The sequence below is a fragment of the Branchiostoma floridae genome, chromosome 2, assembly GCF_000003815.2.
Source record: "Branchiostoma floridae strain S238N-H82 chromosome 2, Bfl_VNyyK, whole genome shotgun sequence".
NCBI lineage: Eukaryota > Metazoa > Chordata > Leptocardii > Amphioxiformes > Branchiostomatidae > Branchiostoma > Branchiostoma floridae.
Genome location: NC_049980.1, coordinates 5,290,209 through 5,318,193, shown reverse-complemented (window position 1 = coordinate 5,318,193; position 27,985 = coordinate 5,290,209). Strand labels below are relative to the sequence as shown.

At 41.7% G+C, this 27,985-nt stretch overlaps 4 protein-coding genes and 1 long non-coding RNA gene across 5 annotated transcripts; 3 read left to right on the top strand and 2 right to left on the bottom strand.

The window, feature by feature from the left end:
- The first annotated feature begins 724 nt into the window (after positions 1-724).
- On the top strand, positions 725-5,439 carry LOC118410658 (POU domain, class 6, transcription factor 2-like). The gene is made up of 6 exons (XM_035812461.1): positions 725-899; positions 1,765-1,840; positions 2,444-2,529; positions 3,681-3,773; positions 4,139-4,198; positions 4,961-5,439. The coding sequence occupies exons 1-6, from the start codon at positions 825-827 to the stop codon at positions 5,393-5,395; spliced, it is 825 nt and encodes a 274-aa protein (XP_035668354.1). The 5' UTR covers positions 725-824; the 3' UTR covers positions 5,396-5,439.
- Positions 5,440-11,310: 5,871 nt separating this feature from the next.
- Positions 11,311-17,919, top strand: LOC118431515 (DBH-like monooxygenase protein 1 homolog). Its single transcript, XM_035842759.1, has 10 exons — positions 11,311-11,600; positions 12,095-12,241; positions 12,789-12,971; positions 13,461-13,544; positions 13,927-14,121; positions 14,863-14,965; positions 15,599-15,765; positions 16,399-16,587; positions 17,208-17,267; positions 17,782-17,919. The coding sequence occupies exons 1-10, from the start codon at positions 11,325-11,327 to the stop codon at positions 17,917-17,919; spliced, it is 1,542 nt and encodes a 513-aa protein (XP_035698652.1). The 5' UTR covers positions 11,311-11,324.
- Positions 17,920-18,674: 755 nt separating this feature from the next.
- LOC118410663 lies at positions 18,675-19,402 on the top strand. The gene is made up of 2 exons (XR_004830584.1): positions 18,675-18,707; positions 19,206-19,402. It is a non-coding gene; the product is annotated as an uncharacterized LOC118410663 (long non-coding RNA).
- Positions 19,403-19,404: 2 nt separating this feature from the next.
- Positions 19,405-21,996, bottom strand: LOC118410662. Its single transcript, XM_035812464.1, has 3 exons — positions 21,366-21,996; positions 20,555-20,735; positions 19,405-20,080 (listed from the first exon to the last, which is right to left on the bottom strand). Exons 1-3 carry the CDS (start codon positions 21,939-21,941, stop codon positions 19,911-19,913), a joined length of 927 nt encoding a protein of 308 aa, XP_035668357.1. The 5' UTR covers positions 21,942-21,996; the 3' UTR covers positions 19,405-19,910.
- Positions 21,997-25,811: 3,815 nt separating this feature from the next.
- On the bottom strand, positions 25,812-27,985 carry LOC118410455 (monocarboxylate transporter 12-like). Its single transcript, XM_035812187.1, has 2 exons — positions 27,126-27,985; positions 25,812-26,311 (listed from the first exon to the last, which is right to left on the bottom strand). Exons 1-2 carry the CDS (start codon positions 27,898-27,900, stop codon positions 26,055-26,057), a joined length of 1,032 nt encoding a protein of 343 aa, XP_035668080.1. The 5' UTR covers positions 27,901-27,985; the 3' UTR covers positions 25,812-26,054.

The following is a 27,985-nucleotide window of genomic DNA, read 5'->3' as shown; positions in this document are numbered from 1 at the left end:
TAAATCCGTGCAAGTTGTTCATTAAATTTTTTACTCTCCGCATAATATCAATACATTTTACAATGCTTTCATCGTTGTCCGTGTCATATTTTGTCCAGGAATATATACTGCCGAATGAATGAATGAATGAATGAATGAATGAATGAATGAATGAATGAATGAATGAATGAATGAACGAATGAATGAATGAATGAACATTCATGTTCTTAAAAGTAATATCTCAAGACGGCACAGAGTGAAGGTGTTAATACTAGTAGTACAAATCTCAAGTAGTCTCTTTAGAATCAGTGAAAAAGTCATAAGAATAAATAATTAATGAAGGAAAAAATATAAGCGTACTTAATATAATTGCACTCCAAACTATCATGTTCAACTCCCAAATGTCCCAGATTACTACTAACCCTAGTAGATTATATACAGTCACCTTTGCATAGTGGCCGCATTTCTACAGAGTCCCTTGAGTGGCCGTTATAGACAGCTTTGACGGTACGCTAGAGTGCTATACAGGCTTTATAATTTGACGTCATCTGCGCCATGTTGGATTAGTACAGCGCGCATGATCAATAAAACACACGAAGATGCCATTGCTTATTAGCCAATCATCTCACGACATGGTCTCTGGGGATTCAAATTATGACGTCAATGAAAAGCCTGTATATACGGCGACCTGCATTCCGATCGTGCAGAACGCCGTACCCTATCGTTGGACCGCAGTGGTATCGTCCGTCGCAAAGGCTGATGGGAAACGAATTCCCGGAAATGCATACATCCATGCAGAGGTAGAGATATTTGGCCGTGATTACGTGCGTACGTACCGCCGCAACATGGCAATCATACAGCGTTGTCTGTGTTGGAACAACACTCGGAGTGGATCTGTGGCCTGTGGGGTTTACACATTGGTAAGTCTGAAACGAATGCTAAACGTATAACGGTGTATGTTTACACCGGGTGTCACCTCTGTCAGTGTGTGTACCGTTATTTTCCGGGAATGTATGGTGTACCATATAAACGTCAGACTTCGCAAAGGTATATAACGGTAGCTATGAGACATTGACAGGGTGCGTTGTATACACATGTACATTCCTGAAGATGACGGTGTCATTTGTTGTATTTATGAATAGTTAACGTTGACGTTATAATAAATTGATAGATCACGACCATATGAGTCGGCATGACAACATGTCCATCAATAATTTTACGATTTGTGTTGTGTTGTGTAACGATGAACTGTTGATGATGCGTCATTGTTACGTTCTTAAATGGTGCGAGTGACGTGAGACAGAAGCTGGAAGCACTAAATACATAAGATATTTGTCCCCTAAAGACTAGAATTTAGACCACACCAAGGAGCTTTTATATCATAAAAGCTCCTTGGTCACACTTAGGAGAGGGTCTGCATGGGGGATCCCTACAATGCTTTATAATCAGCGGAATTCAGAAGAGCCCCCCCCCCCCCCCCGCCAATTGTATTACACTTAATTCAAGTCAGTAAAGGCAATTAGTATGCAAGATTTGGTTGCCTTCCTACAAATTATGTAAATAAGATGGCTTAATTCCCAATGAGTTTACTCATTGTCATGCCGACTCGTGGGATTCGAACCTGAACCTGCCAGTTCACAAACCAACACTGCCAACCACCAAGGCAAAAGGTCAGGACCAGTTAGCCTCAGCCTCTGTTGGTGGCACATGAACCCCACTGTTGTATATACATATTGAAAGTTTTGTAACAGTGGTGTTCAAAGAAAGGATAATTGTTTTTTCCAGGTCCTGTCTCTGATCTGTGTGGCTGTGGATGCCTGGGACATAGCTGTGGTCCAACATTTGGAGAAAAAATTCAAAGGTACTTAAGGGGTTTGCTATTGAACTTAAAACTCCCCATTCTCCTATTCGAATAATACTATGATTTAGTATAAACTGAAACCTATGGCTAAGGGCAAAACTCAGATCAGAGCTTTGCCCTCAGGCTGCAGTTTATACTATATAGTAAATTTAATGATATGACATGGGAAGCTCTGCTAAACTGGGCAGAGTTTTAATTTAGTTTTACGAGTTTTCCACTTCTGTCATTCCATTAGTGCAATACAGTGTTTGATTATATGGATAAATCTTTTTCCCGTTCCAAAACAAAAAGGTTTGGACCATACTGTACAATTTATTTTTAATGAAATAGAATGCCAATGTGAGTTCCAAAGTTAAAGAAGAAGATGTGAAATAACAAAAATGAAGAATATTATTTGGTCTACCAATTGTGTTAATAGTCTTTGTTCAACCTTCCTGACAATTTGTTTTTTGGCCAAACTTTCTTTGCACTCTTGCATACATGTATCGGTTATGGGAAATCCTGAGGATGTCATTTATATGATAGAATCAACATTGCCTTACTACAGTGGCTAACATTACTAGTATAATGTATCTCATCGTGCCCCCCCTGCCCCTTTCACAGGACTCCAGATAGTGTTCTTCCTACAGATCTCTGTGTACCTGCTGGTGGCCATCTTGTCTATCATACTGATTGTAGGAGTCAACAAGGTCAGACAATTACATATACATATATGCATGTAATTATACCATATACATTTTGGCTGTGGCAAAAAATGTAATGTTTCCAGTTACTAGTACCTGACTGACTCTAGCCAAGCCCTGTCAACCCTAGCTTTATTTGTTGGCTGCTGACAAGGGACATAAGATTTGCGATCTGACATCGTAGTGTTTTTGACTTTTTGGATATTTTGCATGCTGTTGATAGATTGTAATTAAACAGTTGACATAAGAATTTGTAGTAAACATAGCACTTCTTTGTTCTGTTGATCAATATTTTCATGATATACATATTGTACAATGTATGTTAACTTTGTGTTTTTTTCTAAAGGCACTTTCGTTACTTTCAATCAGGTGGAAATGTCCTAGCTTTGGTTAAAGGACTTCCCTTTGAATTGGACGGTAAATGGAGGTCCTACCTGTTTAAGGGCAGCAACACTCGGAGCCGCTCTCATCAAAACCTGGGGGTCATTCATAGTGGGAGTGGTTCAAAACCTACAGTCAAAGGGGCAATAGAGCTGAGTTAGCGTCGAATGGCAACTATTCCACACCATTACGATTTAGCCCCACCTAATGTAAGCTCGGTTGTTTTTTAAACCAGGGCATTCAGGTATATCAAGTCGACAGACAGTGGATTCAAAATGCAATCAGTTAAGATTTTGTTATTTGAAACCACTGTGTCGATGTTCCTAAATGCCCTAGATATGGGTCACCCTGTGTTTACAGGTGAACTAGCATTACATGTATCTGCCAACAAAACTGGAAGTTCCACTGCAGTACCAAGGTCACACACCAGGGGTTAAAAGTGACTTTAACCTTTGTTCTCCCACTGCAGGACAAACCACTCCTGCTGTTACCATGGATCGGTGGCTTCATCCTCTTCATGTGGTTAACCCTTGTTCTCCCACTGCAGGACAAACTGCTTTTGCTGTTACCATGGTGGCTTCATCCTCTTCATGTGGTTAACCTTTGTTCTCCCACTGCAGGACAAACCACTCCTGTTGTTACCATGGATCGGTGGCTTCATCCTCTTCATGTTGTTAACCCTTGTTCTCCCACTGCAGGACAAACCGCTCCTGCTGTTACCATGGATCAGTGGCTTCATCCTCTTCATGTTGTTAACCTTTGTTCCCCCACTGCAGGACAAACCGCTCCTGCTGTTACCATGGATCGGTGGCTTCATCCTCTTCATGTGGTTCGAGCTGGCTACTGTGATCTACGTCCTGGTCTACGCTGTAAGGCCTTTTTTAGAATATTCAAAAGACCCTAGTGTATGCATAAAACAGTTCTAAGTTCAAATGGACTGTGGGTGTGCTTATTATAACTTAATGTCTGCTAATACATAATTCCATCAGGATACAATGCAAACGACACTAAACAATACATATTCTACATTACATTTAACTGAAAGTTTAGCTAATATACATGTACCATACTAGTACATGTAGTATGATGAGCCAAATGTGCTCATTTAAATGATTACAGATGTTAAACATGATTTTCTTCATATTATATTGAATTTAAAGAAATTTTAAGTCTTAGAGTTATTCTATGTTGTCCACCTTTAGAGTAATGTCATGGTGTATCTTTCTCTCTACAGGGCATGAGTGCCTTTAACATCTTCACCATTGTGTTCTACATCTTGCGGAGCTTGTTAAACGTGAGTATGGTCTTCATTTCACCAGCACTACACAAAGCCCCATACATGTAGGTCCTGTGTTCAAATTCCAAATGTTCCAACGTCAAAGACAAAAAGGCGAAGTATACACAGTAAACTTAGCACTTACAAGAAATCATGATTTAAAGCACTTGTAGTAATGATGGAACTGGGTTGATCGCCAAGGTTTCAAATACATAACTTTATTGCACAACAATTGTACAAGGTACAAAGTATGGCATATCTACATAACTACAGTTCTACAGCTTAACTTCAGGCTTATCTAACTAATACAGGAGTTGTAGTATGGAATAAGGTTTCTTACAATCATTGGAGGCTTTTACAATCATTGGAGGAATTTCTAATTTGGACTTAATGAAAGATGAATACAGTTGGCCTCCACAATTGAGAGAATTTGGGCATTTTTAGAAAGTGCTAAATATTAGTTTACTGTGTGTCCTAGGAGCTGAGACAGTTTGCCAAAGAGTCCACGTTAAAACCGTTCCTTGGTGTGTTGAGCTTGAATTCATTTAGGGTACTATAATTGCATCTAAGTTCGCCGGGATGTAATTTCGCGGTAGCTGGGAAAAGGACTTTTTGCAGTGGTTTTAATTTCACGGTAACAGCATAGACTGCAGTCTAATACCATAATAGAAAAATATTCGCGGTGGTTTTAAGTTTGCGGTGAAGAGGTCACCGCGAATACTGCAATTATTAATCCACCACGAACATTTCTGCATTTACAGTATTTCTCTGTTTCCCCAGGTGTACTGTGTGCTGTGCGTGATCTCCCAGTACCAGGAGTTACGTGCAGGGCGCGGGAGAATGCAGGACGTACAGCAGCAGGTGGCACAACAACAACAACAACAACAGCGGACGGAACGTCGCCAGCCTCCGCCAGCCGCCAGACAGCCCGGAATCGTCATCGTACAGGCCGGACCCGCCAGACCGACCACGCAGTACCAGCGGACCCGTACCTCCACTCCCAGGCAGCCCCCCACCGGTGTGGCGCAACCACTACAACCCGCAGCCTCCTACCCTCCACTACCCCCTCCCCCCTACATGGCGGGACCCCCCGGCCCCGCACCCCCTCCCTACTCATACCTGTACCCTGCACCAACCCCCGAGGGGGACAAGAAGGAAGAGGGGCCTCCCCCCTATACAGAGCAGGGACCAGACCAAGACCCCCCTAAGTCATAAGAAGTATCTGGATCCACAGTGGGTAAAACGTATCAGTATTTGGTTACAGTATGTAACAATTAAAGATTATGGTTTATTTCTGTTTATATTTCAGCTAGTCGAGATAATTTTTACTAACATGCAATTGTAGTGGCATGTCACATTCAATGTAACCCTGAACTCTAGAAGGGGTCTTATTTTCCGGTACATTATGGGACAGAACAATTGAATACAATATTAAATAATTTTTTGCAGAATATGTCTGCTGCATCGTATTCAGCCATAGGCTGAGATTACTCCTAACTCAATCAGAGGGTATGTTGGGGGTTTAGTAGAATACTGAATTCCATGATGCACTGGTGACTAGTAGAAGTATGCATTTTTGCATGTTTGCACAAGAAGTATGCATTTTTACTTCGTAAAATTATTACCAATTGGAAAATACCACCCCCTTTGGAGTTTAGAAGTCCTTTGATTAAATCAACACAACATTTTTATTGTTTTGTACAGCAATTCTCCAGGTACATTTCCAATGCTAGTATCTACATAGAATGGAGATGTCCAGAAAAATGTATGGCATGGTACAAGCACTTACTTGCTTACTTAACCCCATGCATGTATAGATTAAGTTGGTAAGATAACCGTTGCATAAAAAGAAGATAAACTAGCTAGCTTTGTTAACACTTTTTAACCTTACTTTGAATATTTTTGTATCATAATATATACATTTTTATAAGACGAGAGAGAGAAGTCACAGAGTATATAACCTTATCTTACAAAATGTATATATAGATATAGATATACAAGCACTAAAAGCATGGAATTGAAAGAAAGTTGATAGGTAACACTATTCAAAACCAAAAAATCTATGAGTAACTTACAATCAACAACTGATGTTTATGATGCTTGTCTGTCACCTTCCTCAGGGCAATTCTGACTTGCACTTTTCCACACTGCAGCTAGGTGTCGCTGCTATAACAATGCAGTCCCAAGCGCTTGAATCCATGCATATTGTGTGCCAGTCCTTTAAGTTTGGGACTGCATTGATAGCAGGGACCCCATGCTGTAGTGCGGAATACTGCAAATGCAGAAACTTTCGCGGTGGTTTAATGTTCGCGGTTTTTGCAGTGGCCGCTTCAACGCAAACTTAAAACCACTGCAAACATTTTTCCATGGCAGTAGGAGACCACAGTGCATGGTGCTACTGCGAACTTAAGACCACCGCGAAAAGTCCTCTTTCCTGCTACCGCAAATTAAATCCCTGCGAACAATGTAGTACGAGTCATAATTTCTTGGAGGAAGGCGACAGACATCAGTCACAAAAACATCTGCTATTGCCGATTGTATGTAATTTCTGGTTGCAAACAAAAGACCATGGTATTTAGTGATTTTCTAACCTGATAAAACTATTCACAGAAGTCTCAGTGATACATGTATATTGAGACCTTTGTACAGTATACAGTCAAACCTGTATTAGCGGCCACCTTTGCATACTGGCCACCTGGCCATAGTGGCCACTTTTTGTCGATCCCTTGGATTAAATTCGTAATGATTAAGAAATAGGCTTAGCGGCCACCTGTCCAACGCGGCCACGGCCACACGATTTCCGGTCCCGCAGATCATGAAACACTGCCGATTACGGCCACGCGGACCGCTGATCTACGGTCCAGCACGGGTTCTGCCATACAGCTGCCGTATCGTCACCCTACGCCGGATATAACCACTTTATTTTCAAAACAAAATCGCTTTACCGCTGACAAACGAGGTCATATAAGGTCAACAGACGACACCACTAATACGGAGGTAAATTGTGGTAAAGTTACGTTCTAAAACACTATCGGTCAATTAATCAGCATTTTCTCTATAGTGGCCACCTCTCTATAGTGGCCAATTTTGACCAGTCCCCTGAGTGGCCGCTATAGACAGGTTTGACTGTATTGTAAATGTCCATTATGTGCACTTATAGTAAGTGTCCAAGGAGCTTCTTGTACAACCTTACTTTAATTTTTTATGTTGTTTCTACTTTAGATAATTGTTAGTGTATATTTATCTATCTTTCTTTACTTAAAGAAAACAACAACTAATATTTACTAATGTATGGCACAGGTAACCCAAACAGTATAGTTAGTTTTAGGACCCCACACAAAAAAAATGATAGAGTCTTTGTATCAACTTGAATTGGTACACATATATGTAACATTTGTAATTTTCATTTATGCTTCAAGTTAGCATCTCACGAAAATTGTTTCAAACATGTTTTAACATTACATGTTAATTCAGCACTATGTTTAGAACCCTTTGCAAGGGGGTCAGCAATTCTTTGCAGTCAGCAATTCTCTTGGTTATTGTAGGAGTTGTAAATGGAGCATAATTAAAGCACAGTTATTTTCAACGATCATTGTAAATAGGAGGAAAGATTCAAGAAGCACATGTAACACATGCCACAAGTGTCCTGTAACCATGGTGATGGTCAAACATTGATATTCTGTAAGAATATTGGTCTGTTCCTGCCAATTGTCCTATATTCAAATGCAACATTGCATAACTGGTGTTAGAATATTACCAACTTTACTCAATATCATGTACAAAGGTGTGTATACTAACTTACAACTTACCAGTAAAGTAAGAATGCAGACACAGTATGTAGAATTTATCATTATGGTCTTCCCTGTGACGTCAGTGATGAGACAGCGCTAACCTATGTTGAAGCGACGCCTGTCGAGTTTATATCAAACTGCAGTATAGTCCTGAACTCCGCACTCGTTTGAAATGCCTTACAACGTCCCTTAAACATATATTGTATCAACATAACATACATTGTACATAAATATATCTTATGGAATGTACGAAAATAATAAATGTTAATAAGATCCCTATTCTCAGGTCATTCTACTACGTCACACACTTGGATGATATACCCGTGGAATTTGTAACAACACCTTTTCCCACGCAGTCCTGTGGTACACTTTAGTTTTTACTTTGTGACTGGAGGGTAACCTCCATCGACAAAGTATATTGTGGACTGTTTTTGCGTTGAGTGTTCGCACCTATAACTGACGCTGCGGAAATTACAGACGGTGATTGAACAAATGTTCGTTCGTGGTGTAACGACAACAGCTGACATCGTGGACCAACCGTTTCTGGTATTCCTGACAAATTTGGTTCTACTTTGAGTATCATAATTATCACATATCTATGGTAAATTTACGCAAACAACTGATGCCGCGGTCCAATGGTTTTTTTTTTTTTTTCATAGGAATGTAACAGTATGGTTGTTGATTAATGATAAGCACAATGTCACACACCACTGAAAACAGCACAACTGACATACTATAATTACGTCACAAAGTGTTACCTACGGTCACTTGTTATGGTTTACTACTGAAATGGGCTGACTTTTTCCCCTTTTGGAGGCGTGGCCACTTACCAGATGTTAGCCAATCAGAGGATTGCCTAAAAGTTATCTTTGGGTCCAAATAAGGCAAGCTCATTAATATTCATTTCCGGGACGCCCTGCATACTAGATAAATCCTTCTTGGTTGTACACACGTTTTAGGAATTTGTATGAGCTGAACACTGACTGGCTCGTGCTAAATAAGGAAACAGACGCCACCGGTAGTGTGAATGTCGGCCAATTTCGGCAGAGCTATACTGCACGCACTAAATGGACCGCAGGGAGGCGTTGCGAATTAGAACAGCACAAGTACAACGAATGCAATATCGAAACGTGTTCAAAACAATGTAGTTGAAGTCATCAGACATCACCGAAGACAATATGGAGGAACATCATTTCACAACGAAGAAAGTACAACAGTTACTGTATAAGGCCTAGGGTACTTTGACACATAAAAAACAGATCCAAGCTGTTAGGCACAAGCACCTATATATATGTTCACAGTTGGCAGTTATTTGTAATAATATACAATGAAACTAGTAAGTTCAGTTCAGTTCAAACTAATAAGATATAGATTTATATACTGCTAGTAGTAAAACATCTGCGATCGCACACTAGGCTTGTTCCTTCTTGTACAACTTGTTCCTTCTTGTACACCTGATGAATGGGACAAATGAAATAAGGCCCGATTTACACTAGGAAAATTTCACGACTTTCCTCACTCCACGTACATAGGTGTAAAATGGGTACCTTCGGTTGGGGAGGTAAAAGACAGTGGAAGGAGAGGGATGGGCTCTGCCTCCCAACACCGTGCCCTAGACACAGTGGATAACAACCCACTCCCCAACCTTTAGACAACCTAAATACAAATCGTCGTTAGTTTACGTATACGTACATTCATCAGAGCATGTGATATTAGTGACGGAATTCGTCTCAAATAGTCAAATATCGTGCCATGAACCTCAAACATGAAGTGCGTCAATTGTTCCTTGAAACACGTCACCGTTGTTAAAGCTATCAATAAATGGAATTGAAGATCATATCTTAACAATACATTTTGATGTTTTTGTTACGTTTATTGCACGTGATCAAACATCACAAGCTTTTATACTGACGCAGATAGAAAACTCCTCCTACAACGATATTCACCTATAAAACCCAGTGTCCTATCGCCAGTCTTTCATTATTCTCTAATATATCTTCACCATGCTGTGGCTGCTTCTCTTTTTCGTACTTGTCGCTAGTTGTGGTAAGTCGTTTTTAGTTTTTTTGGCAACGCCTGAGGGGGAATGCATGATGTGGTAGTATTGTACATGTGTACCGGCGGCAAGGGGGGGAATATGTTATTTTCATGTCGAAGTACGCACCGTAACTTAGCGTAAGACGCACCGAAACGATCAGTAACAGGCGTCATTATAAAACAAACTAGAAAGGTCTCACCATTGTTTATATTATCAATAATTGCACTTGATCCCTAAATATTAATGTTTAAAGCGGCATCTTCAAACAAATGCGTTTTTCTCATACGTTTTTCTCATGCGTTCATCATCAAAAAAGTATAGTCTACTGGATGTCATAAAATTCATACAATACCACTGATAACAGCATTATGGACTTGACCTCATGACTGTTTATTATCCTGAGATGGCCATACATGTAAAACTTTAATCTCATGACCGGCTACCTATACCTTAACCATATCAATGCTCGAGCGCTCGCATTACCATTGATTGTTGTGCAGGTATTTCTGGTGATGTCTATCTGTACCTAACCTGTAGCAGCCCTGTACGTATACTTGTGGCACACATACATGTTTGAAATTTGTAAGTTCAGTTACACCTAAAAAAACGAAGATGAATGAAGCCCTGAAATAGATTCCAAAACATTTTAGAACCTTACCGATGCAGTTATTGTTTCTTTCTCGCAGAAATTTTCATATCAATCAGTAATATGCAGGAAATGTATTTAGAACCTGAACATATTTTTCGGTCAACGGCGGTATCTATAATATAAGGACCACAGGGTGAGTGGCATAAAGCTTCGACATGGTAGAAATTGTATTGGGGACCACTAAAGAAATGCAAAAAAAAACGACTATGTTTCAGTTTAAGGTACAACCTCCAGACTATTCATAGACAAACAACAACAAAAAAAACGTATCATCTTCTGCTGACGCCCGCTAGGCCAAATAGGGCTCTACCGAGGTCAAATGCCCTAATCATATGACATGGGTTCATATGAGGTCCTTATCACGTGGCAGACTGTTGCTACAAACTGTATTTGCTCACCGTTAATGTTTGCCTTGTCTGAGATGACCTTTTAGCTATTACTTGACAAATGTGTAAATTTCCAATCAATTTTGCCACCACGTTTTTGTAAACCATGATTCCGATGAAAATTTAGATACTAGGCTAATATGTTTAAACCTGATAGTGTCTCTCATTTTGAGTTTTTTCCGTTATACCTAATTTGCATAACGTGATCTTCCTAGTGATAGCAAACATACGTCAGTACGTAGGTATAGCGCAGAAGGTCGCAGCGACACATGAAAACACGATGAAGAAACTACCACCTCTGTATAATATAATCATAATTATAATCATAAATGTATCAACTATAGTAACTGCAGCTGAAGATGTGACCAGGCATCATGAGTATCTAGACGAAGACGAGAAGTTTGTCTTGTTGTGGTCGTACGACGAAGACGAGATCGAGTTCGAGACTCAAGTACAAACCAGAGGGTGGCTGGGCCTGGGCCTGTCCCCGAACGGAGGCATGCCGGGATCGGACATTGTCATCGGCTGGGTGAAGGATGGACAAGCGTATCTGACTGTAAGTTTCAGGAATGAATGAAACAAAAAAAGTTAAGTGGGTTAGAAGCTTTAAACTCTAGAAGGGTGGGGGTGGGGGTTATATCTAACAACTGGATAACCTTCTAAACTCCAGAAGGGAATACTATTTTCCAGTAGATAATTTTTCAAAGATTATATAACAACGTGACAATTATTATATAACCAGAACAGGTTTTGAAGAGTTCAACTTCTGCATCTTACGCTTTGTCAAATGAACAGCAAACGGAAAATAGCACTACATTCTGGAGTTTATAGGAGTCATCAAGTACAGGTCACAACAAAATTCCTCTAGGCTTTTCTGAACTCGTATGTTGCGCGCCATTAATGTCATATAGCGAAGTTGCCCACGCTGTATCCAGGCTAGGAGTTTACAGAATTCAGTGTTCAAGAAGTGAATTCTTGGTGTGGCATTACAGGGTTTATGATTATGAAATGGACGCTTGACTGATTATTTTTACATGTTTATCATTTTAGGACCGTCATGCAACGGAGAACTCGCTGCCCCCTGAGGACGAGAGCCAGGACTGGGAGCTTCTGTCTGGGTACGAGAACGACACCCACACCGTTCTCAGGTTCAAACGGAAGCTGCAGACATGTGACGTCAGAGATCGCGTCATCAACGTGAGTATGACGACATCAACGTTCCTGTAAATAAATATGTCAAAGGTGAAAGCCCCTGACTTGTAAACAGCACTTTATCTAGGTTTGCGTGACGATGCCCAGGCGTGCTGTGTTTATCTCTCAGGGGCTTTCACCTTTGACACATTACCCACACTTCTTGTCACTGCACATGCGTACTGGGAAGTGTGAAAGAGCTTATTAGCATTTCCTGTACATTTGTTTTTGCAGGCAGATTTTGAATTGCTATGTCATAAATATAACGGCAAAATGTTTCACATTTCAAGATCAAAGAATTTTAGCGTGAATCGTTTTTATTCATTGGGTTGGTAAATCAATGAATAACAAAATTCTTTGCATACAACGAAGTGCTTTATCAAACCGAGGATTCCCTGACCAGTTTGTCGTCTTCCTCTGGGAAGTTTCAAATAGGTCACATGCAGTTTGATCATGTAGTAAATATCTATGGATAACACTTACGTCAACAGTACATTGTAGTATCATTGGACTATAAATATTATTATGCCTTCCGGCGTTCCGTTTATTATAGAAAGACACGGTGCGTCTGGTTTGGGCGTGGAATGATGAAGACCCGGTCGAGGGCTCGGGACCATCCGGACCGAGGTACCACGGTACCAACAGGGGTACCCGCAGTACCATGTTGCTGAGGACTGATGTACCGGAGACAACTCTGCCGGACAACGTACTGACGCACGACCTGACCATGTCTAACGTACGTGTTGGCAAAGCATCATAAGAACGTCCTCCCATGTCAGACACATTTTTACACGCCCCTGGTCCAATCCGTCCTTCTCGCTGCGTTTGAGTTTGCCTGCCGTCACCAACCAATCATGTCGCCGCCTACGGTCAGTAGGAAACATGATTGGCTGGTGCATTTCGGATCCCTCCAGCAACAGGACTGTATCTGACGGCTGGAACGCGCCATAACGCAAGGAGAAGGTCTGATAGAAGGACGGTCAAAACGCCAGTGTCAGTACTTCTGGAGGGTTTCCGCCATCTTGAAAACCATACGCATCTTGATTTTGACCTATGTCATTATGCTACTGTGTTGACATCATTTTTACGTTTACTTACTGACGTAATAAGAGTTACGTTTTCTATCTAATGGTTTGGTATTGAAAATCATAGTTAAACGCTTTGCTCTTGTAGCAATTGTATTGTACTATAAGGGCTTACCGTATCTCTCGACTTTTTCCCCTAGTTTATCATTCCGGCAAAGCAGACGACCTACTGGTGTCAGATAGTAGAGCTACCCAGATTGGATAGAAAACACCACCTGGTAATGGTAAGTATTACATCAAGTCATTCTATGTTGCACCAAGTATCATTCGTCGCATCAAATTTTTCATTTTTTATGCATTCTAGTCATTTTAAACTTTCTTTAATTCGGTGGCTTTTAAAATTCACGGCGATTTCCAATAACCTGCCTATCTGGGCTTCAAACGCAAATACTTCGCAAGTCAGTGTAACGACAAGTAAAATTGGATTTGGTATGCGGATGGCTGGGAAATAATGTAGAGAACGCTCGGATATGTTCTGGAGAAGCTTTCGCATTGTATCTTCAGGCTTTCGTAGGTTTCAAGTTTGTGGTGCTCCTGCAAAAGAAATAATTTGGCAGCGTGAAAAATATCAGGACATTAACCGTAAATTGTTTGTACAAAATTTAGATAAGTCCAAAGGTCACACCCGGAAACGAAGGCATGGTTCATCATATGGACTTCTACCTCTGCTACAAACCTCAAAACATGACGGGACTCCCTCCCGACCACAACGGGCACGACTGTGCGGACCCCAACATGCCCACAGACTGGAATGACTGCTTCATGGGCGGGATGCTTGCTGCATGGGCTATTGGTGGGCTGGTAAGTAATTTGTCCAGTACTTTTTTCGTTTCCTTAGTATTACAAACTTAGGTTTTTGCTAAAGTAGCCTAGTGTTTGTTATCCACGGTGTCTTTAGCATGGTGTGGGAAGGCGGAGCCCTTCCCTCTCCTTCTACCGCCTTTTACCTTCCCAATTGAAGTTAAGTCAGGTACCCATTTTTACACCTGGGTGGATTGAGGAAAGTCGTGTAACGTGCCTTTCCTAAGGTCACAACATCACTCGCACTGGCATTTCAGAGGATTCAAGCCCAGTTTCTTAAGGTTCAGGGTTCAGTTTCCTCACAACCGAAGCTTTGGTGACCGTTTGTCACCTTCTTCATGGCAATTCTGAGTGGTTCACGTTAACGTTGCACTCAGTTATAGGTGTCGCTGCTTACATATGTGGTCCCAAACGCAAAGTATTTATATATATATATATATAGAGAGAGAGATTGTTTATGTGGTGCTAACAATGCCGTCCCAAACGTAAATGATTGTGTTGGGACAACAATGTTAACACCTCATTTAATATCTAATATGTAGAAACTTTGCGTTTTGGCCGCATCTGTAAGCAGTTGGCCAATCAAAATTGCTCTATTATAAAGCAAGGCGACATACGTCTATTGAATTGTTGTGTAGTAAGAATTTCGTTATTTAGTGACTTCCAACCTAATAAAACCGTTTACGGAATATATTGAGCTGTTTTTCCAGTCCTCCAATGTTTTTATGTTGCTGTTGACAGAATTTCACGATGCCGGAACATGTTGGTTACCCAATTGGTGAGGATGGCGGCATAGGTTACGTGATGATGCAGCTCCACTATGATAACCCCCAACAGAAGGAAGGTACAATGTAGGCGTATAAGCACATTCACGGTTCCGAGTACGCATGCGTGGCGACATAAACTGTTGGTAATATGTCAAAAGTGAAGACGCCTGAGACATACACGCTTGGACATTGTTATGCAAGTCCTAACAATGGTCGAGACGAGATATGTTTACAAATTTGGGGCCTTCACCTTTGACATAGTACCCACAATTCCTGTCAGAGCCGTGAACGAGCTTATTTGATTGAACTTTCGGTTCCGGTTTAGCTCTTCATGAGAACTTTTTTCGCGAGCCAAGTGCCTGAGGTTCTACATAATTTGCATATGTCACAGAAATGGCATCATTTATCATTTACGGATAAATTTCTGGAGCCTTTGCTCAAGATCTCCAAATAAGTACTTTATTAGCATAATTTGGATCAATTTATTATCACATCTCTTAGCTTTCCAAATCACATGTTGCTAGAACCCCGCTTCTGAAACAGAATTGTTGAATTTTCTTCATGAATTATATGTATTCCAATTCGCTGATTTACCATCTTGCGAGATCAAAACGAACTGATCGAAATCTTGTTGATAAGCGCTTTATTTTGTGTACGGATATAAATTTTGAAATTGTAACATAATATTTCGTTTGATGTTATAATTGTAGGCGTGGTAGACCATTCTGGAATCACCATACACTACACTCCCGAGCTGAGAGAGTATGACGCCGGGATCCTGCAGACAAGCGGAAGTTTTAGCCCGCTCCTGGTTGTGCCACCCGGACTACCGGACTACCTGGTGGAGTCCTACTGTGAACCAGAATGCTTGAATGCGGTAAGGGTGAAAAGGCTTAAAAACCCAATTCATCATAGAAGCTCATCTGTGCTCAGCCTGGTAGAAATCATAGTACAATGCTAAATGTATACACGAATCAATTTTCAACAACCACTGACGCCTTCTTCAGGAGCAATACTGATAACTATTCACTTCAGAACGTAAACTTGCGAAAGTTTTTCCGAGCACGTGATCTTATCAACACGTGATCTTGCGGATATGTCAATTGGTCAAACATGCCAACAAGTTAAATCCCGTTTAACAGGTTTCAACAGCCAGCGAAACTCTTGGTGTTTTCATGAGTAGGTCACGCATCACGGCGTCAATTCGTTGCCGGGTCTAGGGTTGACTTTATAAGTTTAAAAAAATTCGGGTCCCGGCCGGGACTAAATATAGCCAGTTAGCCCCAAGGCGTCCCACGGTGCCACATAGGGGTCACACCCGAAAGTGCCATAAAACAGCCCTTGAACTGCCCGCATGGCAGGCTCTCTTTTCAAATTCTGACCATTGCATAAGGGGTTAGGGGACCGGTCTACCGTTTCTGCCAAAAGAGGCCGTACCGTGACATCATACAAAATGACGGGTACCGGTCTTAAATTCTTGATGCTAATTGACATTTCTGATTGGTTCTAGTTCCTTGAAGAATTGGGCCAGCCCATCCATGTCTTCGCAGACGTTTTGCACGGCCATCTTCTCTCCGCCAAAATGAGAACGAGGCTCATCAGGAACGGGGTGGAACTGCCCGAAATCGCCAGGGACGACAACTACGACTTTAACCTGCAGCTGACCAGGGTTCTGAAGGAGGAGGTGACCATTCATCAGGTAAAGGCAACTAAGCTTCGAATGTTCTTCACTTTCAATTCTTCATTGAAACTGGAGGTTTTGTTTTGGTTTGTCGGTGTGTAAGTGTGTGTGTGTGTGTGTGTGTGTGTGTGTGTGTGTGTGTATAATGTTTCCGGATATTTGTGATCAGCATAGCTCTAGAATCTCTTGATGGATTGTAACCATATTTGTTTTGTGGATACGGGGGGGGGGGGGGAGAGAGACACAAGAGTACTCGGCATCTGGGAATGTTGCCGTATTTAGGAATCTTTGTTACCTAATTTGAGGGCACTATCGGTTCCTTAACTCTCTTCCAGAAATAGTCTTATGAGAGAAGACCAAAATTTATCCAACCAAGGACTTGTCTAACCACCTCTCCAAAGAATGGGAAATTACCCAAATTTTCGTTACCAATGGTTCGTAAGTGCCAGATATATTGTGTCGCCCCTCGAGCTCGTCGCTGGTCATTCTTATTAAGAAACCATAATCATAATCATAACCATCACGCACGGGTTGCCAGGACCAGGAACACTCTCTCTCTCCAGACAACTCTGCCTCCGCGCCGTAAGAAATGGTATTCTACAGCGTCCAGAATCTTTACATTGTCTCGTCTCTTTCAGGGTGACATCATTATGACAGAGTGCGTGTACGACTCAAGTAACAGGAACAGTGTGACTTACGTGAGTGCGAAACCGTTGTGTTAAGATTGACATATTAGTTTTATAGAACTTTGAACCTCCCACATAACAACCCATCAGTACAAATAGTAGAAAAGACGTGTCATTTCCAAGCGTCTGAAAATACTGTCTTGGAAATTCCTAACGTATATTTTTGGTCCGTTATAAGGGTAAAACCCAGGTCAATAGTAATAACGGTTCTCCTTAATACTTGTTTGGATGCATATGGCCTCTACTGCCAGTTTGCACAACAATGTTTTGTTTTTGTATCACCGTATGTCTAACGTTAGTTCACCTTTATCCGTAGGATAACATTTATCCGTTCTTTTTAAGAACAATGTATTTAGGGATATCAAGTCGACAGATGATGGTTTCTATCTGAAATAGTTTAAAAATAGAACAACTTGCATTGAAACTACCGTCCATCGACTTGATATCCCTGGATAAGTTTAGCAACACAGCGGATATAGGTTACCCTGCGGATAAAGGTGAATTAGCGTTACGTGTTTTCTCCCAGGGAGGATTGTCCACGGCTGAGGAGATGTGTCAGAGTTTTCTGTACTACTACCCCAGGACGAACATGACCGTATGCTCCAGCACAGCACATCCCATGAATACTCTCTCCTTCATGGGTGTGGAGGGAATTGACAAGTAAGACCCTTCATACATGTGCCGTACGTGTTTCGCTGATGGCGAAAAAATTATTGCTACACCCTCTTTGCAACTTTTGACGTACGGCACACGGGTAAAATACGTGACCACTTCAATCAAAATGGACCACATCCTCAGTTTAGGCCCCCAATTAGATGACTTTATTGGAAATGGCAGTGTGTAATCACTGAAGCAAAAACGTATGTACACTGATTAAGATTCATAAAAAAGGTAGAGATGTTGGCGACTAGCTCGCGTTAAGTTTGCGGCCCATTCACGACATTTTCGCCATTGCGATTTTTCATTTCAGGCGACCAATTAGCGACAGGTTGTTGAACCACCGAAAGCGAGCGTGTTTAGCTAATCAAACAGTCGACAACACACTCGGCCCAGTGAGATAGTAGACGTGATGTAATGGTACAATATTCAACAACTTTGTGACTGGAAAAAAAGTTGTCTTTAATAAATCAGTATTCTCTCATAGCCTCGATGACGATATTATACGACCAAAAGGGGCCAGAGGGACAGCTGGGTGTTGGGCTGGCCGCTATAAGCGCGATTTAATCAGGCAATAGATTATCTGATTCTAATCTTTCCCGTTCTAGCTGGAATTTCTTTGATGGCCTTAACATATCCATCATGAGTCCCCACGAGATGGCCAATATGAGTTACGTGGACGTTGTTGACGGGATGGCGTGGAACATCACCACTGCCCGGCAGTTCAACGAGCATCAGCTAAAAGGGACTTACGTGTCCGGATGCATGGGCCAGCCTGCCACAACGGTGGACTGGGTAAGATGCCTCTATCGTGTACCACTTTTAGTATTACAATCAGTGTGAAATTGGAGCTATTGTTTTCGATGTGGGCTTGCTTCTTCTTCCAGCGTGGGTTTGCTTGTACTTACACCACAAGGCCCTTTTCTCCAATTAGATCCTACAATGGCATAAGAGAGTATATCAAAACTGGCCAAGGAGTGTAGACAGCCTAGGGGTGTACATTTTTCACGAAGGCTGACTACACTCCTTGGTCAGTTTTGATACCACCACGTGCCATCGTAGGATCTGCTTGGAGATTACACAAGGCCACGGTTTGTCCAGAACAAAAGTTCTGCTTCACTACCAAAAACACACACCAGGGGGCACCAAATCGACCTTGACCTTCATCCTTCGGGACAATTGAATAAAATCAATTGATAACTAAGTCACCGTCTTTAAAGAGTTTGTTTCCTTTTCAAATCATTTTAGCTTGGAGAACTAAGATTGCGTTTGTTTTGGCTATTTCTTTTTTAGATGTCGCTCACCAGAGAGCGCCACCTACCGGATCCAGAAGGTGGTCCACCCACAGTGGACAAGTGCATCGATCGTACAACTGGTGGCAGCGTGGGTATTCATCATGATTATCCAATCACCATCTTCGTCTTCGTTACTTATGCTCTTGCAATCTTCTCATCAAAGCTCATCTAAGAATAAAGGCAGCAACATCCATCTCTCTCTCTGTCACTTGTGTAATTTAATTGCGGTAACTTACAAAGTGAGCCTTATACGTATAGGGTTACAGGTCGTTTCGCCACATTGTATTGTCCGTTCGTCACAGCACGTTTCACCACATGGCACAAGTGATTTCGCCACAACACACAAGTCGTTTCCCTGCATTTGAAAGTTATTTCAAGAGCATTTTTGATCGTACTTGAGATCCCACCTTTAATCTAAGGGTCAGCGTAAATGCACTAGACTAAACAGTTGGGAAAAACTCCTGGCACTCAGGACAAAAAAATGCATAAACGTCCGACAATTATCGCTCGGGTCATGAAAATTTCATGCATAACCATGCGAGTAATACACAAGCTTTCATCTCGAATCCTTTTCATATCAGTTCGGATAGATTAAAGGGAATTCATAGTCAACATAAAAACACGCTTTGGGGTCCCAATCATCTGTAGTGCCTGATTCTTTTGGAGTAATACAGGAATGAAACCTGAAGGAAAGAACGAACAGCTAGATCACACCCCAGTCTTTGACTTCCTGTACAATCCTCAGTAGTTCCGGTTGTTGACTGGAGGGTAGCACCGAAGCAAACAACATCCGTTCAAACAACCCGATCGCACAGTCAGCACGGAAGTCTGCTTTCAGCTGATCCAGTGTGTACAAGTGTAGTCCTGCAGATTCTGTACGGAAACGAAATTATATGTATATAGTAAGGTTCTCTAGGCACAACCAGGGAGTACTCACTTCCAACGTTTCGATGTTTATCAAACACCACCATAAGGGTAGAATGATTGGAAGCTACTTCTTGCCGCTACTTATAACTGATGTAGGTGGCGCTGCAGCTGCAAGAATGCCGTCCCAAACGTGGCTCAGCTTGTATCCCCCCTCAATATTTTGGATTGAAATATGATCGATTTTATTACTGCACTTAGGCACTTAGCTTAGGCAGTACATTCCATTAGACCCTTAAGCGCCAGTCTCTTTAGTACGAGGCAATTTAGTCTTCGGACCACCATTTTGTACCTGACATTATGACATTGTAATTCACATTCTTCCTGTAAGATGCGCCATGAAATATGCTTCTAGAGCTGAAGACAAATGTTTAGTTTACAAATTAGCATTTATGAAACTGATAAAAAACAGGCGACACCCACTGTTTTCTCCCAAGGTCGTCTGTAGCTCTTGGTGGTAATGTTCCAAGATGGCGTCCCGCTGGTTGCTGAAAATGTCCCAACTTTGGAACATGAAGAGGACGACCAGGTCATAGGTCGGCGTTAGATAGGAGGGAGTCTGCCAGTCCACCAGTTTTACGTCTATGGCTTTATCCTCTTCGTACTAAGGAGGGGCAGACAAAGTCAAATGCCGCATTAAATTGCATCATCGGTTAAGATACCAGACGAACGCACAATACATAGTTTTACCATATAGGGGATCTGCCAGCCAATCCGCAATGCAAATTGCAAATTGGCCAAAAATTGCGTTATTTTGAAGCTTGAAACATTTTATTGTTTTGATGCTACTCAAGAACTAAATTTTATCCTGTTGGAAGTTTTTCAACGATTTTTAAAAAGCAAAAATGTTGGTCTATTCATATTTTGTTTTGTTTTGTTTTGAGGATACATCGGAGCCATTGAAGTGACAATGCCGTAAAGTATGCCGAATTCCGTGTTTTTTATATGCGAAAATTGGGGAAAATGGCCAGAAAACTTTGTTCGCCCATTGCTATGGGAACAAGGAGTTTTAATCTATTAAAATAAAGCAAGCTATTTTGAGGGGGTTGTGCGCCAAGTACTATCACTGTGCAAAATATCGAGTCAATTCGATTTTTACCCCGGCACCATTGTTTGATCCTTACAGACATTTGCTCTTAACAACACCACAGTACATGGATTGATAACAAAGATTTCCCTTTTCGGCAATAGCTCAATTGAAATGCTGAGTAGACAGGTATATGTTTGACTGTACCTTGAACATGATGTTGTTGTTCCAGCAGTCCGCATGGCTCAGCACCTTTACCCTCGATGGATCCTTCACCGCCTCATTCACCGCCGGGACAGTGTTCAGGTTCTCCAGACAGGCCAACAGATCTGTCTCGTCAGGGAAGGCTTCTGCGAACCCCTTGAACCCCTCTTTGTATGACACTCCGTACGATTCTTCTTTGGTAAGGTGGAAGTCCAACAACCAGTCGTACCTATCTGGTAGTGGGACTCCAGACTGGAGCTCCAGTCGATGGGAAAGACCGTGGATCCGGGCCAGAGCTCCTACTGCAAGCTTCATCTCCTGGAGGTTCAACGGTTGCGGGAACGGTTTGATCGAGAAGCCCTGAGTCTTAAGATTGTCCATAACACGTACGGACATCTTGGAGGTCTGGTCACTCGTGGCGAAGTAGCACTTTGGGACAGGCACGACATCTTCAGACACCTTGGTGGTTGCGGGAAACACGGACAGCAAGTCCGGCACTGCCACGGAGTAGAACTTGGACTCTGCAATGTCCAGTGGAAGATAATCCTCCGCGGTCATGTAATCTACCGTGTCCATCATTTTGAAATTTGTCAGCTTGGCCACAAGACTTAGCTGGTCTTCTTTACCGTTCTTGCTCCCAGTGACCAGGAAAGCGACTAGGGTGTTCATGTAGCCCTGACCTTCACCTATGGGTCCCTCGATCTTGACATTGGCGATGCTGACGTCAGGGTCGGCTTTGTTGAAGACCTGTTGGACCCAGGGTTGGTTGATGTCTTTCTCAGACCGTGGGACGGCGATCTTGTCGGACGCTGACATGGTTCAAGGGATCAGAGCTTTCTGGTGGAAAATGAAAGACAGTCGGAGTGTGTTTTTGAAAATTGTCGATGTATGTCAACATACATATATATCTATATATGTCGTTGATGTCTTCCACAGACCGTGGGACGGTGATCTTGTCGGACGCTGACATAAAAGGGATCAGAACTTTTCGGTGGTAGATTCAGGACAATTGGAGTTCACAGTAGACTAGCAACTGTAAGAAAGGGCAAATCGTTTTCTGTTCTGTGTTTACGAAATTGGTGATGCTGTGTATTATGTGTATAGGTGGTATCAAGCCTCAGTTTCTTCAGTAAAATGATATTATCATCATTGAATATCAAGAACGACCAAAAGTTATTTATCAATCCATACAAAAAAGAAAGCGTTGTTTATTTTGCATACCCATGGAACGCCCCTAACCGAAGCTTGGTACTCATTCCGACATTCTGATTACTGAAGCAACAAGAGTCCGGAGACCTTATACCTCCGTGAAATATTCTAAATTATGCAAATGATTTACACATCTGCATAATTTCTGCTTGGTTATGTACACCTGTAGATAACTTACACGGGTCACATTGTTGACAATCCAATCATTTACTGCATGTACTTCGATGAATTAGGACACTTTGACATTATTTATGCAAATTATGGACTCATTTGCATAATTGGTACCTGCTAATCTTCCACCTGCCACAAATTACATATGTTACAAGTACATGTATTTGAGTCCTATAATTGAAAATATAGATTTTCCTCATCAAGTATGTATCTACATCTCTGCCAAACATACCAACATGCTAAATATCACGGAAATCCATTTTTCTATGTTCCGTTATGCTACTTGGAATACTTTGACAAAATTGACCGTGCAGTTCCAGAGCAAGCCGCTAGGGGACCAAACCTATGTGCCCTCTTCCTTACATCAAAAGCTATCTGCTACCAAAAAATTAAGACCATAGCATATTCAGGTTAAAAGATACAAAACAAATCGAAGTTCTGCTGCAGTACCACGGTCACACACAAAGGGGGCCCAAACTCGACCTCGACCTTTGTCTTCCAAACACCTACCCACATACTAAATATCATTACAATCCATCCAGAGATTTAAAGTTATGCTGACCACAAATATCCGCGGACACGCAGACAGACACAAACACAGATACACCAAAAACTATACCTCCATTTTTCATGGAGGTAATTAAAATTCGTGTTAAGGATTGACGTTTCTTGCTCCCATTGAAACATAGCATAAGAGCCGGCAATGAACCAAGACAAAATATAAGTAGTTACAAGGGAATACTTAGAAACGTGCAAAGAAAACAGGGGGTTGTTCGGCTCGATCTCCCAGCACTGCTGACCAAAGAAAATGAACCTCACCTTTGACCCAGTTTTCCTGAGCTGTATTTATCCGCAGGGCATAACAACTCAGATCTGTCCCTTCGCCAACAAACTGAAGAACGTTTGGGTTAACTTTGACCAAAATAGGAGAGCTCAGACCCTAGCTGTTCGTTCTATGAACCAAAAGATCTCAAGGTTGGGCAAGAATTTCAAAGAAAATGGAGAATGTTGACCCCTGCCTCTTCTCATGAGCTCACCACCATGTGGAAATGCGCTGACGGTAAAGGGGCCAATTAGGTTGTCCCGAGTATGAAAATTAGTAATGTTAAGTATTCAAATATACCTTGTCCTGAGGAAATAAATATGTCAATATCAAGAAGACAAAGAAAAGACCAAGAAAACCAGGAGACAACTAGATGATACAGGAGAAATTAGACGATTACAGGAGAAACTAAGAGAAACCTTATCCTCGGGACATGGTTACTATTTGCATACGTAATGTTACTTATTTACATACTCGGGACAACTTAACGATCCCGCCAACGATCTGCAGGGCATGTGTGGACTTAGGGACGATCCAAAACAGATCGGAGGGCAGGTTATAAAGTTACAGTATTAGCAATTGCGCCTATCATGAAATTTTCACAAAACGTGACAGGTGTACACGCACATATATAACACAATACACACAGATATACAAAGAATGATCATACATAAGAAAATGTAGAAACGAATCCACCCTCATGATGATTCTTGGTTCGTCCCCAGCAAAAATAAACAGATGAGGTAAGGATTAAAGGAATACAAACACGCCGACAAATGTCCATAGGTGCCATTGATAGACGTACAGTTGGAACGTTCTCTCACTCTCTGCACAAATAGCTATCCCTATTTCCCACCACTATATTTTCCACTTCGGACCATGCTATGCTGTACATTTGTATGGATATAATGTTTTAAATTACTCCCAATACACCAGTTTTCTTTATACGTTCTTTTGTAATATTTTCCCATGTATGACCTGACATGTGTCCTCCAGTTGACCCTGTAAGGCGCTATTAATTATTAACACAACTTACGAGCTCCCGATCTGTTTTGGATCGTCCCAATGAAGAACCATACCCTGTATACGTAGGGGCGGGTACCCAGGAACAGAAAATTCAGGTCCAGGTCCGGTTCAAGTATGTAGGATCAGGTCCGGACCTGGCAGAATTCATAAAAATGTCTAAAACATTTTCTTACTTCTAAGATTGATTTCTTACACCAATAATATTTTTCTTACGACAAGAGCACGATTCTTATTGCCTAGAAATATTTTCGTACATGTATGATTGATGTATCTACACAAAGAATACTTTTCGTATCTCACAAGTGAAATTCTCATTATATTTTTTTCTTATAAATATTTTTCTTTTACTTCAAGAGGAAATTGTTTTATTGCCAATGTTTTTCTTACTTCCATTCTCTGTTCTTACACCAAGAATACTTTTGTCACATCAAGAGCACAATTGCTATTGCCTAGAAACATTTTCTTACTTCCAAGCTAAGATTTATGCTCTTACACCAAGAATATCTTTTACTTCAAGAGCACATGGACATATGATAGATTCTAAAGGCGTTAACACATACTTTGAGAACGTGGGAAGTAGAAAACAAATAAGCTTATAAACTGCATACTTTTATTTCACCTTTGCATACCATTATCCCAACATCTTCATTATGATATTATATCCAGGTTTGCGATTATTCATTGGCAATCTTTTACAAGGTGCATTACACAGTTCTGAAAATATCACTGCATTTCAATTCTTATCATGTACATTGTAAAGTCTACAGTAACATAAACATCACTAATTATACAATTTTTATTGACACAACAAAAAGTTCAGTGATCAACTATAAACTACAAAAAAAGAAAAGGAATACAAAATAGATCTTAAAATTCTACGAATCTAACAACATAGGACAACTAGAGTTCGGGGACCTCATACCTCCATGAAATATTTATTGCTTTTGCTAAGCCCATTAACAAACACATAAAGCACGATGCCTGTACCAATATATCTCAAATATAGGGGTGATTTCTGATATTATTACATCGATTATAACGACAGATACGGCTCCCAAAATCTCATCGATTCGAGCTTTCATCACACCCCACCAACACAACAAGTATGAAACCAATCCATCCAGCCGTTCTTGAGTAATCATCTACACAGACAGAGACACATAACAGAAAATATAACCTCCATTCCATGACATTTCATGGAGGTAATAAGAGAACCTCCATACCATTATTTGGGACTAAACATGGGTGTCACTATCTGTTCTTATCTTAGCATAATGGTAGCTGTCGGATCTAAATATACATGACTAGTCAAATCTACCGTATCTAGTATCTTAAAATCTGTAGTATTTTAACATGGGAATTTGAATAACTTATTGCGTAACATATCATACATATATATCTATAGAACACTCCATGAAGTGAAGTGAAACTACGCACAGGTAAATAATAGCAAAACTTATGGTTTACATCTCGCGTTCGAACACTGGGTTATTTTGTCCTACGGTAGTTACGGTATCGAAGGATAGCTGGATAGCTTGAAGTCCAACGACCCCGTCGCACTCGTCATGTGGGACGTCAGCGGCAGGCCTCCCAGACTCCAGCGCCCAGCTTTTCCCTTTCTTCGGCACGAGGAGGAGGAGAACGGCCACGGAGGCGAAGATGAAGGTCGCAGCTGCATAGAAGGACATGTCGTAGTTTCCAGTTGCGTCATACAGCCAGCCTGATGGGAAGAATGTCTCAAATGTTCAATAGTAGAGGTGGGTACTGTTAGGGTGTACAGTACCGGTACAAAACCGTTTTTTCTTGGTTTTGTACCGGTACACCCTACCGGTACCCCCCTATTCTCAAATGTTCAAGAGCAGGGGTGGGTACCGGTACGTTGTTACTGTACAAAACCATCTTTTTCTGACCTTTTCTTGTTGGACCGGTACAGAAAAACCGGACCAGAAAAAAATCAGCTGACCAGATGTTTGACCGATTCGAAAAGGAACACGTTATATCGGCATATGTTTTGGGCCTTATATAAGTCTAAGAAAAGAACAAGGGCGAAGTAGAGGACAGTTGATCGCCATTTGTACCAAGCTTCTATACACGGTCGATTTTGGTCCAGAACAGAGGCAGTTAGGGTAGTTTAAATAAGATGGAATTTTAAAACACCAACGGACGTCGGATACTCCACCAAACAGAAAGCTTTGTAGCGAAATTGACCATTGTTTTGAGTATCCCCCATTCACAAGTTTTCGCAGATAATTAGGTCCAGGTTCAGGTCCGGACCTGGACCAGATCCTCTGGACCTGGACCTGACTCATGACTTTTGTCTATCGGTACCCACCCCTATTCAAATAACTGCTCCAACTGTACATGTGCAGGTTCAAAAATAAGGCACCTAATTTGTAGTTAGTTACTATCCTCACATGGTCATGCAAGCCGACCAATGTATGCTATACAGGCTTTTCAATTGATTAGTATTCAAATTATTATTGACGTTATCTACTACATGATGAATTACAGCGTGCGTTGCTGATGCTTCTTACCTGCAATAGGTGGTCCGAGAAGAAATGCTACACCTTTGAAGACGAACGCCCAACCGAGCCCACCGCCAATCCTGGAAACGCCGCTGTATTTCTTTGCAAGGACGGCGATCAGCGGGTAGAAGATGCCAGAAGAAATCCCATAGAACACCATGCACGCCACGAGGGCTGCGTATGTTCGCGAGTGTGGTATGGCCACATTGCATATTCCCAAACCGACACAACCCACCATGTAATAGTACAGTTTTCTGACGGGTAGCCTGTCGGACAGCCACCCGTTTACTGGCCTTGCCACAGTTTCGACAATGCCCAAAATGGACAAAAGGAATGCCGCTTGCGTTTTCTCCACTCCTAGACCTTGGGCGTGGGACACCAGGTGCGGAAAACTCATAGAATACCCCAACATCAATCCGAAGAAGGACAGACTGTAGACAAGAAATTGTCGACTTTTCAATAAAGTCACGTCAAACATTTCCACAACCCTTCGACAGAGTAGAACGACGGCTTCACACGTTTTCGATGAGTCTGTGGCCTCCTCATTTTCAGTTTCAGCCTCTTCGACTTTACCAGCACCTTCCAGATGTAAGGGTCGCAGCAAGGCACCACAGACGCAGCCGTTAAGTGTAATGCCGGCGAAAATGAGGAGAGCGCCATTCCACCTGTACTCGTCAATAAGGAACTGGGAGAGCGGCGAGAGGACAAACATACTGACTCCGGTCCCGCTGATCGCTATCCCATTGGCTGTGGCGTGCCCCTTGTGGAAGTATTTCCCGACCATTATCATACTTGGGGAGTACATTAGCGACACTCCGAATCCTGGAAATCCGAAGAAAGCAATGAACACATGTGCCAAACACCAGCTA

Bases quoted from the DNA above. Each gene is read 5' to 3' on its own strand.
- LOC118410658 (XM_035812461.1), top strand. From the start codon at position 825: ATGGCAATCATACAGCGTTGTCTGTGTTGGAACAACACTCGGAGTGGA. The intron at 900-1,764 runs GTAAGTCTGAAA...TGTTTTTTCCAG, and splicing joins CCTGTGGGGTTTACACATTG to GTCCTGTCTCTGATCTGTGT. The intron at 4,199-4,960 runs GTGAGTATGGTC...CTGTTTCCCCAG, and splicing joins TCTTGCGGAGCTTGTTAAAC to GTGTACTGTGTGCTGTGCGT.
- LOC118431515 (XM_035842759.1), top strand. From the start codon at position 11,325: ATGAAGAAACTACCACCTCTGTATAATATAATCATAATTATAATCATA. The intron at 16,588-17,207 runs GTAAAGGCAACT...CGTCTCTTTCAG, and splicing joins AGGAGGTGACCATTCATCAG to GGTGACATCATTATGACAGA. The intron at 17,268-17,781 runs GTGAGTGCGAAA...GTTTTCTCCCAG, and splicing joins ACAGGAACAGTGTGACTTAC to GGAGGATTGTCCACGGCTGA.
- LOC118410662 (XM_035812464.1), bottom strand. From the start codon at position 21,941: ATGATGGACACGGTAGATTACATGACCGCGGAGGATTATCTTCCACTG. The intron at 20,736-21,365 runs GTACAGTCAAAC...GCCCCTCCTTAG, and splicing joins ACAACAACATCATGTTCAAG to TACGAAGAGGATAAAGCCAT. The intron at 20,081-20,554 runs GTGGGTGTCGCC...GTTTCCGTACAG, and splicing joins GACGACCTTGGGAGAAAACA to AATCTGCAGGACTACACTTG.
- LOC118410455 (XM_035812187.1), bottom strand. From the start codon at position 27,900: ATGGTCGGGAAATACTTCCACAAGGGGCACGCCACAGCCAATGGGATA. The intron at 26,312-27,125 runs GTAAGAAGCATC...TCTTCCCATCAG, and splicing joins TCTCGGACCACCTATTGCAG to GCTGGCTGTATGACGCAACT.